Raw genomic sequence first — 17,506 nt, forward strand, 5'->3', positions numbered from 1 at the left:
CCGGGATCGGCTGCCCATTGTCCCATCCCTTCCCGGGATCCCAGGCCGCCAGTGCCGCGTGCTCCCCGAGCTCGCTCCGGAGCGCCCCCTGCAGCCGCGGGGGAACCATCGCACCTGCCCTGCTCACCGGGAGCCGCCAGCGCCCCTGCCGGCTGCGAGCGGAACTGCACCCGAGGGGAAAGGGCCTGACAGCCGAGAAGGCTGGGACTGGGTTTGTGATTGTTTGCTGTTACTGCCATAGTTATTGTTGTTTGTTTGACTGGTTATAAACATATAGATATATAATAGTAAAGAACTGTTATTCCTGTTTCCCACATCTTTGCCTAAAAGCCCCTTGATTTCAAAATTATAATAACTCGGAGGGAAGGGGGTTGCATCTGCCATTCCAAGGGAGGCTTCTGCCTTCCTTAGCAGACACTTGTCTTTCAAACCTAGACACACAATCAACATGTCAGACACTAGCACATTGTCAAGTACCAACTGCATTTTAACATTTATAACCAAGACTGTGCAGCAGACTGTTAATAAACATGAAATACATGCAAGAAATAAGCATTTGCATTTAAGTAACTCCCTCCAGGTATGAATGACAATGACTAAATACAAAACAAACATCTGCCCTCTATACAATAGGGGCTTATGAACCTAATTTAACCGATGGATTTACATGCAAAGGGAAGGGCTTTTTTTCCTACATACTGGAGATGGAAGACTTGCTTAAAAATATATTATGGCCCAAATGTAAGCCTTATGTGAGTAATTTCAAAAGCAAACAGAAGACATTTCATTTGTGAAATACAAGAAAATTGAATATGTTGTATGCATCCACCTAACCTTTGATGCACTGTCTGAAAAATAAGGCTGAACAGCCAGAGTATTGTTAAACTAGAGGAAAAACCTACCCTCTCTAAAAACTAGATGTAAACTAGACCACAAAACATTCACTTTTTATGAAAAACAGCTTCCTCCTCAAAAACAGCAAAAAAAGCACCTACCAACAAAACCAACAACAACAAAAACAGCCCAAGCCACACCAAACAAGCACTAACTTGAAGCACAGTTAACAAAAGCCCTTCACTTCTACACTACACTTAGGCAGCTCCTGTAACTAAATAATTGCTCAGAGTTAAGGCAGCCTTCACCTCGTCCTTACAGAAAATACGGTAATTTTGCAACAACAGTAGTACAAATTGGAAATAGGAAAGTCCCTTATCAAGCTCATCTGGTGCAGAAATTTACTAAGATGCAAATGAAAATTAAAACTTTTTCTCCTTTGAAAAGGGGACCTAAAATCCAGAACTCCCTACTTATGTCAGGCTTCTGTTAATTATCATGGGCAATATGGGTCACCCTTGATATCAACAGACTTCTCTTGGGTGAAGGAAGTAACCCACTTTTGAGGATAGTTCAGAGGTTTTTGTCTCCTTTGCTTTGACCAGTACTTGCAGTGCAGAGCAGCCCTGTGCCATACGCTATCACCTCAGCAGGAAGGAGATTCAAAACCACCAACTCACTTCATAAAAACCACCAATGGGCCAGTAACTACAATTCATTATCACCCATTCACTGTTGTACATCAAGAAGCTCTGAAAGGAGAAGATGCTTTATTTCCCCAATGTTATTGTCAACGTATGAGAAACATCAGCTTTCTTAAGTCTTACCTGGAGGAAGTTAGGGCATCTAAAACCTCTCAAGAGTGTGTTCCACTGATTATAGCATTAATTTGTTTCCTTTATAAAACCTCAGAATGCAGAATACATTTTTATATTGATATACACACATATATATATGCTTAATGAGGTAATAAGACTTGACATCAAATGACACCAAACACTTCTAAAGGCTACTTAAGCTGAAACTTTCAAACCAAAAACTTCAGCTCATGCATTAGTTGTCCAAGGACACCACAACATCAAAGGAGAAAACATCTCTCTACTCCAGAGAACAGTTAATCCATACAATTAACCCTCCTTCACATCACATCACACTATAAATGTGAACACATGCTCCATTTCTGCATTGCTCAGAAGATTCTCCAAGATGCTATTCTTGTCACTAATGAGGTGCAGCATAAACAATTAAAGACTTGCAAAAATAACACACAGAGCTTAGATTTTTTTATTAAAAAAAAAAACAACCCAACACAGAAAACCATCACGTCACAGGCTGTGCAACATGTGAATTGCATAGAAACATGTGGCATTATCCTTCCTTCAAAGCTGAATATGTTAGACCCATCAAATCCTTGATCTTTCAGTATCACAGTTTTATTAGACTAGAGAAAAATTGATTTAAGTCATGTTTTAGCCTATGTCATTGAGCAGTCTCCCTCTTTCTCCTCCCTGATGCAGGTATTTATTAGTAATACGTTTGATGGAGGGGTTAGAGTGATGAAGGGAGAACAGAAGGAAGTTCAAGCAATAAAATAATTTTTTTTTAAATGCTAAGGATAAGATATCCCACAAAAAGACAACTAAGCAGCTTACTTTCAGCCCTGGTTTACTACATGGCCACACATTTTCGTGCTGTCATGGAAGGAGATGGTATTGCAGCAGAATGCTGCTTCAACTAAAACCACCTGACAAGACACTGCATTTGAAACAGTCTTGTCCTGATCTACACCAGGTGTTGCCAACAAGCTCCTCCTGGCTTAATGTAACACCATTAGTTATGAAAAGTTCCCTGTAGACTCTAAAAAATATAAAATTGGTAAATTCACCGGATGGCATTACATTGTCACAACTTAATTTGCATGATCTCTGCCTATATATTGTATTAGGGGGGAAAAAAAAACAAACCACCAAAAAAACCCCCCACACAACCATTCTCCAGGATTTAGGAAGCAGTAAGAGAACCAGTTGTTGAGTTCTGTCTATGTGTCAAATCAGCCTCTGGGGAAGAGTAAAAAAATAACTAAAACATAAACAATAAACTGCAAATAAACCAAATTAATACCTTTTCTCTAGTGCTAATCTTACAACTGTATAACAAGATGTGCTTTGAGGTAGCCAATAGACAAGTTTCAGGAAACCTTGTTTTTTTAACATGAACTTGCAGCTGTCAGAACTAGAAAGTTTTGTGCCATTTCAGACACTGGGAAGAATTTTGAAACCACTTCTGCTTAGCCAGTGCAACAGGTGGAGCTGAAGTTGGGAGATCTGTAGTATCCAGCAGAGTCTGATCATACATTTGGCACATGCTCAGCCACACGTGGGAGAAAGCATTCTGTGCCTGCCTATCTGCTGTAGACTGATGTATTTGTTAATGTTTTGGGATCATCCCAGCAAAAATTTTCCTCTTAGGATTAAGCAATATTTATGACAAGGCTCTGAATAAATTACCATTCCATGTTTCTAAGTCTTTCTGAATAAAGATAATAAAACACAGTCACTTCTGGCCACATACACAACAGAGATCTGACAACTGACATCAAACACATCAATAACTGCAAAAAATGCCAAAAAACCCCAAACAAACAAACAAAGGGGGAAAAAACCACACTGATTTTTTTTTTTTTTTTAGTCATCTTACCTTCCTGGTGAAGGCCAAAGTCTTGGAATTGAATTTGAACAGCTTAAAAGCTAAACTTTTATTAGAAGAAATGTTGCCAAGCACACTAAGCAAACAGAAGTTACTCAAATACTCACAGTAATCTGTTCCCAGTGTCCTGCTGAAGTTTAAATACGAAAATAACCCTGTGAAGTCCATTCCCTTTTATAAACAGCCAACATTAGTTCAGCCTTTATAATAACAAACTGGTGCTAAAATTTCTTTTTGCAGTTTTAAGTGTGTGCACACAATGTTTAAACATCCCCCACTGTGCTTGACTGCTCTACTCTTGCGTACAAAACATTTCCATTTAAAAAGAAAAAAAAATTATCAAAATTAGTTCCTGGAGAAAATGGGAGGTTTTTGTAGAATTTGGTGGACTGCTTCTGCCTCACAATAAAGCAGAAGACAAGTTACACAGGAGAAAGCACTGCATGCAGCTGTAATTCAGAGTACAGCAGCTGACAAGTTATATTTTTATCTCTGCAACCTCTCCACAATCTCCAGTTGATGCCCAAGCCTTGACAAACCATGCAAAGGCTTTTCATTAGTAATGGTACATCGTCTCTCAAGTGCTGGGAAGCTTTGCTGACCCATTGATCAGTGCCTGCCAACACAGCGGTTTGCAACAGCAATGACACTTGTGCATCAGTAAAGAGATCCCTGGAGCCATTTTAGTTTCCAACAGAGACCAAGGTTTTATTCATAAAATTTAAATAAGTAAAAAAAAAAAACCCAACAAAACAAAACAAACAAACAAAAAAAAAAAAACACCAAAACCAACCCACACAACAGAAAACCAAACAAACCTGCTGCTACAGTTTCAAAATAAGCATTAAAGAATGTGTAAAGCAGCAGCTTCTTCACAACTAATGGTCAGGGATCTAAACACCCAGAGACTTGAACAGTTATTAAAAACCAGAAGAGCAGAATTTACAAGTAAAAGAACTAATTCCTACCCCACACTAGTACACACGAGTTGAGTGTACCTGTCCTACACCATGGCCTCCCAAGCAAATTGGTATTTTTCTTGTTGTCCATCAGAACAAGTCCTCCCACCCCCTTCTGCCTCATTGCCCATCAGGGGCCAAATGTGTCTGAAAAACACTCTTGCCATGTGACCCAAAATGTTCCCACAGACTCTAGGAAAGCATCCGCCCTCAGGAACGACTATTTGTGGACAAAAGGGTCCTAAGAGGCTATCAGCAAGCATATGGAAATGTGACATGTTATAAACAACCATGATAATGAAAGTTTACATCAAGATGTGACCAGAAGATGCTCAGATTCAGTAACATGAGCCTGTAACTCCCTCTCAATCCCCACAGTGTGAAACGAGTTCCAAGACCAAGATGAATAAAGGACTACAATAAAGTATTCCAGAACTAATCTTTGCAGGGAAACCATTCCAAAATACAAGCACCCCAGGGGAAGTAATTGTGGAATAGCTGTTAGCTTTTCAATTCTTATTCTACCTCAAACAAAGCAAGTTTTGTTACCCTGAAAAAGCCTTATCATCTCTACAAGGAAGGAGATTCTAACAGGCCCCAAGTAAGTTCCTCAAAGTTGAGCACTTCAGTACGTCTCCTTTAGAAAGAAAACTTTCTTCTATGGCCCTATGGTCTTCTATGACTGTACAAAATCCTAGGAGTTAGAAAAGCACAAAAGACAGGACACCAGAATCTTTACCTGTATCTACCAAGTGTCTTCTACAGTGGCTTTTAAACAGGCATTTTGCAAATATAAGAGCACCATCGTCATGAAGCAAAGACTGCTTGGAGGACCAAGTCAGCTGCACCAAGAACTTACAGGACTCCACATCCTCCCTCATTGCACAGACTTCCTCAGGGAAAAAAAAAAAAACCAACTCAACCAGGCAAGAGGCCAACACTTACAAAGATCCCATAGCCATTGTTCAGAGAAAACAAGTCACTTGCATCATTCCCCACATGCAATAAGCTTTGGGCTGGCTGTATTCTTCTGCCTCTGAGGACCAGCGCCAGATGTGCTCTATCTCCAGGTGCCAGGAGTTCCACAACCTGGGAATCAGCAACCAGAGTTATTTTCCATGAATTAATTGCTGTCACAAGATGGTGAAGGACCAGATGTGTCGAGGTGGTTAATGCCCAAGGTAAATGAATCCTAGATCACTTACATCTTTTGCAGGTAACAATGAAAACCTTCATTTGGACCGTGCAAGTTGAGAGATAAAATCAACAGAGGTCACAAGCAAAATATTTCCACCTGCTCATGTTCTCTCCATTGTGCACTACGCTGAATGGAAAGCAGCAATTCTCAAACACACACTCAGTTGCAGCTTCTTCAGTTTTACCAATTCTGTCATGGGCAGACAATGTTAGTGGAGCCACGTGCTAAAGGGACAGCGGGCAGCTTTTCCAAACTGCCAGAAATAGAAGGGTGGTTTAGGGCTGCTTTTTTGTTTTGTTTAGGGTTTGGGTTTCTGCCTTTCATTCAATGATGCTGCCTCATCATCCTACTTAGGGAAGTAACCCAAGAAGTTTCCAAGAGCCCTCTTGACCACTGGGTAATAAAAATTACCCACTTACAGACATTTCAGCCTTTAGCAACCTTGGCTCTTCAGTCAGGGGAGAGGGGGAAACAACTCAAAGGAAGCAGGTAAAAGTTTTAAAAACAATATACAAGATCCCTGCCTAGAAGAGCTTTCAAGCTAAGAAGAAATACTACCAATACAGGAGAGTGACACAGCATGCAGAAATTGTAAAACAAAGACCGCAAAAGGTATGGAAAGTGGTTATGCAAGGTCAAGTATTTAGGTGCAGAACACTGATCAGGCATACAATTTTGATGAATAGAATACTCATTGCTCTGCATTTTAAGGAATAACTTACCTACCATCCTGTTAGTTCGAGGCTTCATTTCTCTCTAATGGAACAACAGTCATTAAGAGAATAATGCAATGGAGTCAAACAAAGCAGGTTTACTACTACATGGTTATTTAAAAACCGTGTGCACAGAAGAAGATAGCTCTGAGGGGCTTCTTGCGTAAAACACTCCAAGATGCATTCAGAGACCATTTATGTATCACTGTCACCTGTTCTCAGAGGAAATGCTGAGAGTTCACAGACTTCAGGGCGTGCTTTGGTAACAATGCCAAAAACAAATCCAGGTATACTGAATTCCAGTCCCATGCCTGGTGACTGTGGAACTCTCCTCCTTAAAATTCTGCATCGACACCTAATATTAGGAGTTAAAGTCTACATAAAAAAGCAAGGTTGTGGTTTTTTGGCTTATGGAGGGGTTTTTTTCAGAAACAGGAGGTTATTCAATAACACAACCATTAGAATGAAAGGGAAAAAAACAGAGCAGGAGAAACTGGTTAACCAAGTGTGTAAGCACGTGAGAACATAGATATTTATGGTAGACATATGAGGAAAACCTCCCCACCACCACCCCATCCCCCCAAAGTCTCACACCTTTCCCTGTGTAAATACTTCACCACAAACTAGCCAGGACCTTGCAAGAGATTACTTCTGCCTAGATCAGCACTTCTCTGAACTAGGAGCAACTCTGCTCAAGGAAAAACCGAATGGACTGGTAGCTACACACAAGCTACAGAGCTCACTTGAGCTGTCTGCAACTCTTACAGAACACCTGCAGATCATGGTTTATTCACTGCAAGTATATCCAACACTCACATTTTTCCTGGTGTCTGTGAATTTCTCCAAATTTCACCATTAGCTACAGAAACTATGTTAAGAGAACCCGTAAGAATTCAGTTACACTACTCAAAAAGTCTCAAGGAATATTTCCCCACTCCTTAGGGGATGCATGGTTCCTTCTGTTAGTCACCATACCTGGCTTTTGCAATTGGAAAGTGCACCTTTTTAATGGCATCATAAAAAAACCTTCTCCTCCTGTGCACAGATTCCAAAGTCACAGCTGACATCGAGTCAGGGGGTTTTGTGGCTCAGGATGGGATGGCTGTTGAAGATAGATCAGATGAGATGAGAATTCAAGTTCATACAGGTTTCAGGGGCAGAGAAAGATTGCAAATTATTCAATTGCAATTTATTGAGGCTCCACTATAATTTTGCCTGCATTAGTCACACCCGATCTATTAACTCTCACTATGCAGCTTGCCTAAGTAAGTCCAGATGTGTAACTCTGAGTATGCCCTTTCTATCACTGAACACCTGCAAACTTGAGATTTAAAACATAAGTAATAATCTACTGTATTCAGACAGTAAAAAACACACTGTTAAAACCCAGGCAGACAAAAATTCCCCCTAACTACATATTTCTTTAACTCGGCTTTTGAAGATGCAGATAATGTATAGATTTTTTTTAATCATCCACAGCTGGGCAGACTTTCTGAGTAGAAAATGCCACCCGTATGCATTTTCATCCTCTTAGCTCTCACCTGGGAACACAAATAACTCTGCAGTTTAACTTGCTTTTATATTTTTTGGGATAGCCACATCCAGGTAAGTCAGCAATACAGATTTCTGAGGCTAAAACATTTTCCCTTTGGAAAAAAAAAAACATTGATGCTTAAACACATCATACTTCAAGCTGCTGAATCTCAAGCAGGGGAAGCAATCAGAAAAAAATCTAAAGCAAGAATAAAACTATTTGTATCATTTATATCATATTTTATGTCAAAATTCATTCCTATAGGGCAGGCAACTCTATTCTGAGCTTTTTCTAAAACCAGAAAATTTTCAACAACTGAAAAGAAAGCAAAAGGTGACAGAACAGAGAAAATAGGAAATTTGGTGGCCATGAGTAAACTTCCTTAAAGGGGACAGAATTCGTAAGTGACACTTTATTTGAAATAACTAGTTACACAAAGCCTCCAAAGCTCTTGGAACAATATGCACAATGTAAGTAGGGACCAATATACATCTAACACTGGGTAATTTATGATTCAGTGGTCAAAGGTGAAACTTTCTACAAAACAAAGGATTAGGGTTTTGGTTTTTAAGTTCTGCTGCTTTGAGAAGTTCAAGAAACAGCATACTGACTTTTGCATCAAGCTTCAAGTGCTAAGAAGGAACACAAAGTATGTCATATAGACATTCCCTAGTTATACAACAGAGAATAAATCTCATAACCTCCCAGTCTCTCTTCCTTGAATCATTCATTGTCATCAGCAGAGACAGGTTGTTATCCAAGAGGCAAATTCTTGCTTTTTCTCTTCCTCTATAATAAAATGTAAAACAGATAAAAAGATAGGTCTATTTTAGAATATATTTTCCTGGCATCAGCAAGACACAGGTCTAAGTGACTGAACCTGTACTGGGTTGGTGTGGCAATGTTTTAGTAACTGATGGGACTACAGGGGTAGTTTCTGTGAGAAGGTGCTGGAAGGTTCCCCCATGTCCCATAGAGCCAATGCCAGGCAGCTCCAGGACAGACCCACTGCTGCCCAAGGCTGAGCCCATCAGTGATGGTGGGAGTGTGCCAGGGTTAACATACTTAACAAGGAAAAAAAGTTATTGTGTAGATAACAACGTGTGATGAACTGACTGCAGCCCCCTTTCCTTGTCCCCCTGCACTGCTGATGGGGAGGAGGGAGAAAATTTGGAATAAAATTAAGCCCAGGAGGAAAGCAGGGGTGAGGGGAAGGTATTTTTAAGATTTTGTTTTAGTTCTCACTATCCTACTCTGATTTGATTGGTAATAAGTTCAACTAATTTCCCCAAGCTGAGTTTGTTTTGCCCATGACAGTAATTGGTGAGCGATCTCTGCCTGTCTTTACCTTGACCCGCGAGCCTTCCCCTAAACTTTCTCTGCTCTGTCTAGTCAAAAAGGGGAGTGATAGAGCAGCTTTGGTGAGTATCTGGCATCCAGCCAAGGTCAAACCACCACACAACTAAAAACAGGATTGTGAAGACAAATGCGCAGCAGAAACATTTCCAAATGCCACAGCTTTGTGATTGTCCTTCTAAAGCAATCCTTTTTTGCCCCAAAAATCTTACTTTTGTATCTGCACAAAAACTTGTAGAAACTGTGCTTTATTAATTATTTGAAAATAATCCTTGAACAATAATAAAAACAGTAAAGACATAAGGCCTCTCACATTGCCTCAAGTATCATGTATGTTCCACTTCTAGAACTAAAACTAGAGGAATCAGCTTAGGAGACTTTCTAAAATTTGACACACTGAGATTTCAACACTCAACAGCCTCTTCAGACAAAGTCTAGTTACACAGAAATACGCCACAGCTTTCACAACACCCTAGAAATGATGGGCTGAAGGAAAACAACATGACAAAGTGCCCAATCACTCCACTGGGTGCAAGGATGAGCAAAACTTCATAACAATAAGGTAGCTGGCAGATCACTCACTCAATGCCACAAAAAATACCCTTCAGTCTTACCTGAAGGAACAGATTTAAAGGATGTGTTATTTAGGAAGTCTGAGAAACACGTAAAAAAAAAATCTTAGCTACAGAGAAATCAAGATTCAGGTGGCACAAGCCAGAAAGCCCCCAGAGGTGAGTCACGGTGGGAACCCTGCAAAACCTTTACCTATCCCATGCACAGGCCAGCTGTTCACTTCAGGAGCACATACTAAGTACAAACAAGGTACTTCTGATCCCCACTGTCACAGAAAGTGCACTAAAAAAGCATTTCATCTCTTACAGCAAGGCCGAAAGGAATCAACTTGACCTTCTTGATAGCCATACTCTACAGTGTGACATTGTGTGATAACAAAAATAAAACCAACCAAAACCAAACGGCATCATTTAATTACATTTCTTGTGTTCTGAAGATTTCTTTTCCCCTTCTCAAGCCCAGGTAGTACAAGTTCAATCTGGAAGAACAGAAAATAACGTGTTTTTGCAAAATTAATGAAAAATAGTACAGGGACTGGAAAAAGCATCCATGAAACTGGAATCACAATTTCCACAGAAGGCTTGCTGACGTTATTGACAAGGATTTAAGTGCATTACTGCTGTTAGGCGTAATCTGTGCCTAATTCAAACCCTGGAGTATATGGCTTAAGACATAAGTACATACAGAATTCCATAGAAGTTCTCAAATGACGTATCAACAACCCATAGATTATAGCAGCCCTGTACACTTTCATCATCTGAGTCTTCTCAGATTCCCTACTCCTTTTCCTTCTGATTTAGTTAAAACCAGCACCAAATGGCAGAAAAAGAACATCTGCAAACATTATAGTAACACTATTTGATTCCCAAATCCCAAAGCCAAGAAATTCACTAAGCAAGTTCACTCAATCCACTGTTACTCCTCATCTGCCCAGAGGTGCAGAAACACAAAGCAGACAACACTTGCTCACACTCTCTGGCCTTGCTTTACTCTTAAAAACACTGCAGAAAGAAGAGGTCAAGCTTCTGTCTCTACTGACTGCCCCCTCCTGCCTCCAGTCTAATTCTTGAAGGCCAAGGATCAAGAATGCCCCAGGGCTAATCTATCATTTTAGCAATGATGTGTTACAAGTCACTTCCAAAAATCTGTATTAATAAATGTATAATGCATCACATTCAATGCAACAACATGGTGAAATAAACTAAATATACAGTCATGGCAATTAAAGAAAGGGCAAGAGAGAACCTCTGAAATCGCCATCACAAAATATTATCAAATTCTGAGCCACGAAGAGATGCCAAGCTAAGTAACTCAGCCATTTATCTCCCTCTCAGATAAAACTCAAGCACATAGGTGTCCTGTAGGGACAGAACCACCAAATTAAAAGCATACACTTTCACAGAACACCATATGCCCTTTAACAAGTATCCATGAGGAAAAAATGAAAATCAAGACCTCTGTGTAACCAAATAAAAACCAGAAATACAATTTCTTTCTACTTTCCATAGTAGAGGGGAGAGTTACACCCTAACACACTTGCAACTTCATTTCTTTAGTTGCATCATCTTTCACCATAGCTCAGGAACAGCACACTTGATTTATCGAACAATTACCTGCCTCATGTCTATAGTCTCAACAGGAAGACCAGAGTTCAAAAATTCTGCCTGCCACAAAGACAGCTTTTGTTACTGTTTCTAGTAAGTGAACTTTAACTGGGTAAACTCAATTTCCCTATGTATAATAGATAAATAATAGATGCCATCCTTGCAGAACATTCAGAATTAGCTAAAATACATACAGCATTTCAGAAAGTAAAACTGCCAAACAGAATTCAACAATTATTATATAATTAACCAGGCACATTTTTAAACACACATGCCAACATTTGAGCTTCTCAGACCACTGACAATCTCACTAGGAACTTACTACTGCGTCTGCTGTCAGTGCTGTTTATTGCTATGGCAAAAAGCCTTCATACTGTGAAATGAAGACAATTCTGTAGCTGATTTACAGTCAAGAAATCTCTTTTCCCAGTAGGCTGTTTCCATTAAGTTAATCTAACACACCACAACTTAAGTTTTTGGTTTAAAGGCAGTTTCAATTGCTTTTACACTTTTATCATCCAGAGCAAACACACCAATTTAAATAAAGCATGTGTCGATTTATTGGCATCCTTGCAAAAGTCGCCCATGGATTTAACATCAATACAAAATGACACCTGACATCTGTCTGTGCTGGCAGGCAGAGCATGAGTCAAGCAAGAATAAAGGAAAGAACAGCTAAATTAAAAATCCTGTTTATTACATAGACCCTCAACACCCTTACCAGCCCATCAGCCATTACTTACACTCTTTGGAGCTTCTCAGTCGAACTGTGTGGCTTAACAGGTATTTTCAATCTTTAGTAAACAGAAACCACAAAGATGAGACACTGCTAAGTTCCACATTCCGATTTTTCTGAGAGAGAAGAAACCAGAAGAATTGTTGGCCCATAAGCTCCTAACAAACAACTGCACTGAACAATACTTTGTGGGACATAGTTCCCATTTTCTTTCCTGCTCTCACCACAACTGTTTCATCACACAAAATCTCAAGAATTGCTAAAAATATCCTTTGACTCTATCATAAGCTTTTCCATAGCCTAACTTAGCAGCAGTAGGACTCTCCAGAAGTACTTTTTCCAGTTTAGTAGCCCCAGATGTGAGCTACTAGGAGATGGCACATCTTTACCTTCTTCAGGAAGGCCTCAGTGTCCAAACAGCACATGGGTTTGGCTAGCCAGCATCCGTAGCCATCATCTTAATTATTTGCTCCTGCCCTAAGCGCACTTGCAGTGCTGTTGGACATGCCCTGTCAGAAAGAATAGGAAAAAAAGAAGAACAATTCACATGACTCAAAATCTAAGGAAAATGCTGTTTTCCACTGTGCATAGTAGAGCTGCATTGTTGCTTGCCTGTGCCACAAACTTGGGGGGATAATTGTTCTACTGTCATTCTTCCCCCAAAGCTCAGGTTGGTACCTATTTGAGCTCTCCACAAAGGCCTTGAGCAGAAAATATTATATAATAAATATAATTTCTTTCAAGTGCTCTCAGAGCTGTATTGTGTTTTTTTTAGTCACATCAACTCCCAAGAGAAATTCTGAACTTACAAAAGCCAAACACTTTGAATGTTTAATAGCCCTTGTGTTAAACATGTAAGGAAAAAAATGAGAGGATTTCTTAGAAAGAAGGTATTGTATGTAACTTTATTTCTCTTCCTTCTAAGAAGGAATTTAAACGTAGTTATTGTCCTCAGTCTCCAGATGGTAGGCTGCTTTGGTACAATACAGTAAGTTCACAAGAAATACTGATCTAACATGAAACTAAGCCTTATCTTTATAGCTGCTTCTGAGCACCACCAATTGAAATTCACCAAGTGAAATTTATTTCTGCTTTGACAAAAAGAGAGAGAATTGCTTTGAAATGTACACTACTGGTTAATTTTTAACTAGAAGCACAGTTACAGTAGACTCTCTTATATAGTAAGTCTGGTGTGTCTGTATTCCAGGAGAGGTTTTGTAACCTTTGTTTCTTGTTACGCTGCCAAATCTTACCCTAACACTAAAGGATAACACGTTCCCAGAAACAATCTCTGTTTGCTAAAAAGTTACCTTGGCTTGCCTTATTCAAGAAACATGCAGGGCCGAGAAAATTCACAGCTGGAACAAAACCCATGGCCTACTTTATTAACAACTACATTATAAACAACTGAAAAAAAAATTCTTAAGCTAAAGCAGCAAGAGGCAATGGTGGAACTTACACTGGGGTAACAATGAGATGCATTCACGTTCTTCTAAACTACTGACTTTGTGTATCATGCTGATCCACGTATTTCAGACATCTACAGTATGAGTGATTTTAAAGCATCTCTGTGTACTTTAAAATAAATTTAAATAATTTCATTTAAAATGAAATAGTAACAAATTAGTTCACATACCATAGCTTAAGACAGTTAAACCCATTTAACTTTCCCTGGAGAGAGAAGACTCAGTGCTTTCAAAGTATCAACTTAAACTTCAGAGTCAAGCTGAACTTTCAGTATTTCCTCACTATTTCAAGAGGATTTATGACCATAATTTGTGACAGACCCTCACATCATGGTAGCAGTAGTTACTAGGAAAACAGCCCCCTAAATCAATGACAGACTGACTGAAATGGCACTGAAATGTGCTTGAAGACTCCTACACAGCACATTTCCCTGTCATAAAATTAGTAAGTGATTTTTTTCCTGCTACATTCTTCATATAACCACAGCGACAGGTTTCACTAGCTTTAGGTTATCTCAGGAAAACAGTATGGATTAAAAGCCACTTAAGGGTTGTGCTCTAATGCATTTTTTGTTTCATGCTGCATCCCTAGTTTCAAAGATTTGTAACCATCACACTTCCTTGTGTCAGGCTTCTCTCTTCCCCTTTCTGTATCCTGTGTTCATTAGTATCAGGCAAATAGCTGTTACATTAAAGAAAACTAAGATACAATCTCACAATTTTGGGAAACATTCAAGCGCATGACGACACAGTTAAGCAAGCATTTGCAAGTTTAAGTAAAAATAATTCTTGCTTGAGATAGTTCTTAAGCAAGAATTATCTCAACTTACTTGAATGTTTTAAGGCCCCCACATGAAATACCCACTGTGTATTATTAAGAATCCAAAACTTACAATATTTTCATGAAAATGAAAAAACATTGAGTACTTCGCATGAGCAAGAGATTCCCCCCTTTGAGGAAACACCGAATGCAATGATTATTTTGTCTTTTCACAGTGAAATGAGAGTCAAGTACAAGCCATATCTAAAACAGTTTTATCATTATTTCAGGCCACATAAATAAAACCACTCCTGACACCACCACATACAGAGCAAGAACTTAGCTCTACAGCAAAATTATTTCACAGCCAAAGTATTCAAGATCTATTGTAACATGCCAAACCTCAGTGAAGCTTTAGTACTGCAGAAGCTCCAGCAGATCCCCAATCGTGCAGAGATGCATTTACATATTTGTAAGATAAGCACATCAAAATACTTTTAATAGCTAAAAGTCAGGCATCTCCTTACAGAGTAGGGATTCTCAGAAAGGGAACTAAATCCACGGAGAGCCTCTCATAGTACATCCATGCTCCTTCAAAAAGGACAGATGAACTGTCATTAAAAGTACTGTCCAGATCAACACAACAAAACCTTCCTACTAAGGAGGCGGAACAAGGCAATGCTATTAAGATCTGTAACCAAGACTCCTTAACTAATTATTAAAAATGGTACACCTGTAGCAGAGTTCTTCCACGCACATTAAGGAAGGCAACTATTCATACCAAACATACAATATATAAAAAGAATCACTGTCTCTCAAACGAGGTGAATGAAAACCAAACTCCAAGTTAGAACTTATTCCTTAGTTTTGTCATGAACTCTTACTTTCCTAAGAATTCCAAATGCAAAGTTGTCCCTTTTTGAAAATATCCCTTTCCATTATAGCCTGCTAAGTTAATGTAAGGGGATCCTTTAAGGAGCCTTCGTTTAGGACTCCTAGAAGTTGATTCCCCCCTTCCCCCCCCTCAAAGCTACATTAGCTTCATTCAGTCAAGCAGGAATATGAACATCTTTACACAAACATAAATGTTCAGAAATGAATGAACCACACTTCCGGTTTTCAGAAACATTTTTAAAAGACTGTGGCAAGGTGTATGGAGAAGGTGGACCCTGAGATATGAAGGGTATCTTTTTGATACAATGCAGACAGAATAAGCAATACATAATACACACCCACACAGAGCTCCAACTAAAAATATAGAATGATGATGCCAGCAGAAAATGGTCGGTTCTCTTGCTCTAAATGGCAGTTCTAATAATTGCAGGAGGTTTGAAAAGGTGGGTGGCCTAATAAAAAGAGGCCCTGAGGTGATGTTCTGACAGCCTTGGCCACACTGCCGAGTTTTCTAAACTACCTAGGAAATCGCAACAACTAGGCTTCGGCTTGCTCAAGCACCGGCTTGATGTATTCAGGCAGACCACATGCAGCAGCAAAAAGACAGAAGTCTTGCACATGCAGCCCGAACTCCCCGTCTTGGGCGAGACAAAGTCGGGAGCGAAGCCGCACGCAGGAGAAACGGAGGAGGAACGGACACCGGCCCGCTCCCCACGGATGCTGCAGGCAGAGCACCGCATCCGTTTATTTGCGATTTAAAAGGATTACCACACTCACTTAAAAACGGGATGGCCAAGGGAAAGAGGAGGGCAGGCTCCGTGCCCGGGACGGGGCACCCGGGCTGCAGCTCGGTCATCGCCCGCGGGGCTGGGGCGGCCGGACCCCCGCGCCCCGGCCGGGCCGGACCCCCGCCCGCCGCCTCCCGCCGGGCCCTCCGCCGCAGCGCCACCCCCGCCGCCCACCTACAGCCTCACATCGGAGCTGGGGCGAGGGGGGAAAACACAGGGGACACACACCAAACTCGCCTTCCCCCCACCCCCTCCCCGGCCCGGCCAAGAGTTTGAGCGACACCCGACACCGACCCCTCCAAACTCCACAGAAATCCCTGCCCGGGACCTCGGAAGGACGGGAGCGGGGGGCGTCGAGGGGGGCGGGCGACTTTTGTCTCTCTTTTTGCAACTATGCGCATTTACCTGAGCCACCCCTGAGGGAAAGCCTCCTCGCCCCTCCAACCTCGTCCCCCCAGCGGGATATGTCCCGAGGGAACAGGGAGGAGAGGCCTCCTTTTCCTGCGCACCCTTTTTGCAGAAAAGAGGGGCGAGGAGCAATAGTTGGGGGGGGGGGGGGGGGGGGACCGACGCAGGCAGCCTCCCGTCCTTCTCCCGCCCCGTCTCGTCCATGTGCGCGTCCTCTCCCTCCGCGGGAGCCTGGCCCCGCTCCCGCCCCTCCCCGCCGCACTCCCGGCGGAGCGAGGGGAAAGTTTGCCCAAGTCCGACAACAAAAGGGACAGCGGCGCTCGCCTCCCCGTCCGCCCGGGCCCCGCGACGCTCCGGCGAGCTTACCCCCGGCCGAGCCCGGCTCGCAGCGCAGCACCGAGGCGGCGAGGAGCCGCAGCAGCAGCAGCAGCGGGAGCGGCGGGGCCGCCGCCGCCTCCATGTTGTGCCGCCGCAGCAGCTGCCGGAGCGCACCGAGCGTCTCAGGCAGGCTCCATGCTCGGGGCGCTGCGCTCGGCGAGGAGGGAGGCGGGGAAGGGGGGAGGCGCTGGAGCCGACCCTCCTCCTCCTCCTCACGCCGCCGCCAGGGAGGGGGCTGGGATGGAGGATCCCGGCTCGCACCGCATCCCGGGAGCGGGCGGGGGCGCACCGTCCCGCCGCGGCGCGTCCCACGCGTGGGAACACCTGGCCGCGCGGGGAGGGGGTGGGGCTCCGGGGCTTTCTTCTTTATCTTGTTAACTCGTTCCTTCAGGAGCGATTACTCCAGAACCAGCCGGGAAGGCTGGAGAAGATGGCTCGCTGCGTGTTCAAAAAGCAACGTTTCGGTGGTGAATTTGGAAGTTAAGAGCGGGGACGCCCGCCCCTTTTTCTGTCTCCAGGAAAAAGGGTGGTTGTTTTCTTCCCGACTGGAGGTCGGGTTTGCCTTTCTCCTCCCACCAAAACAAACATTTTATTAAGTC

The 17,506-nt window shown here is 42.0% G+C and overlaps 1 protein-coding gene across 1 annotated transcript in view; it reads right to left on the reverse strand.

Annotated features, from left to right (window-relative positions):
* LRP5 (LDL receptor related protein 5) overlaps positions 1–17,164 on the reverse strand; it is a 135,652-nt gene extending 118,488 nt beyond the window's left edge. Inside the window, exon 1 of the mRNA XM_032113562.1 lies at positions 16,896–17,164. Within this exon, the coding sequence (XP_031969453.1) occupies positions 16,896–16,989 (94 nt within the window). The 5' untranslated portion in view covers positions 16,990–17,164. The remainder of the gene's footprint in view (positions 1–16,895) is intronic.
* Between the last annotated feature and the right edge of the window lie 342 nt (positions 17,165–17,506).

The sequence above is a fragment of the Corvus moneduloides genome, chromosome 6 (genome assembly GCF_009650955.1).
Source record: "Corvus moneduloides isolate bCorMon1 chromosome 6, bCorMon1.pri, whole genome shotgun sequence".
In the NCBI taxonomy this organism is placed as follows: Eukaryota; Metazoa; Chordata; class Aves; order Passeriformes; family Corvidae; genus Corvus; species Corvus moneduloides.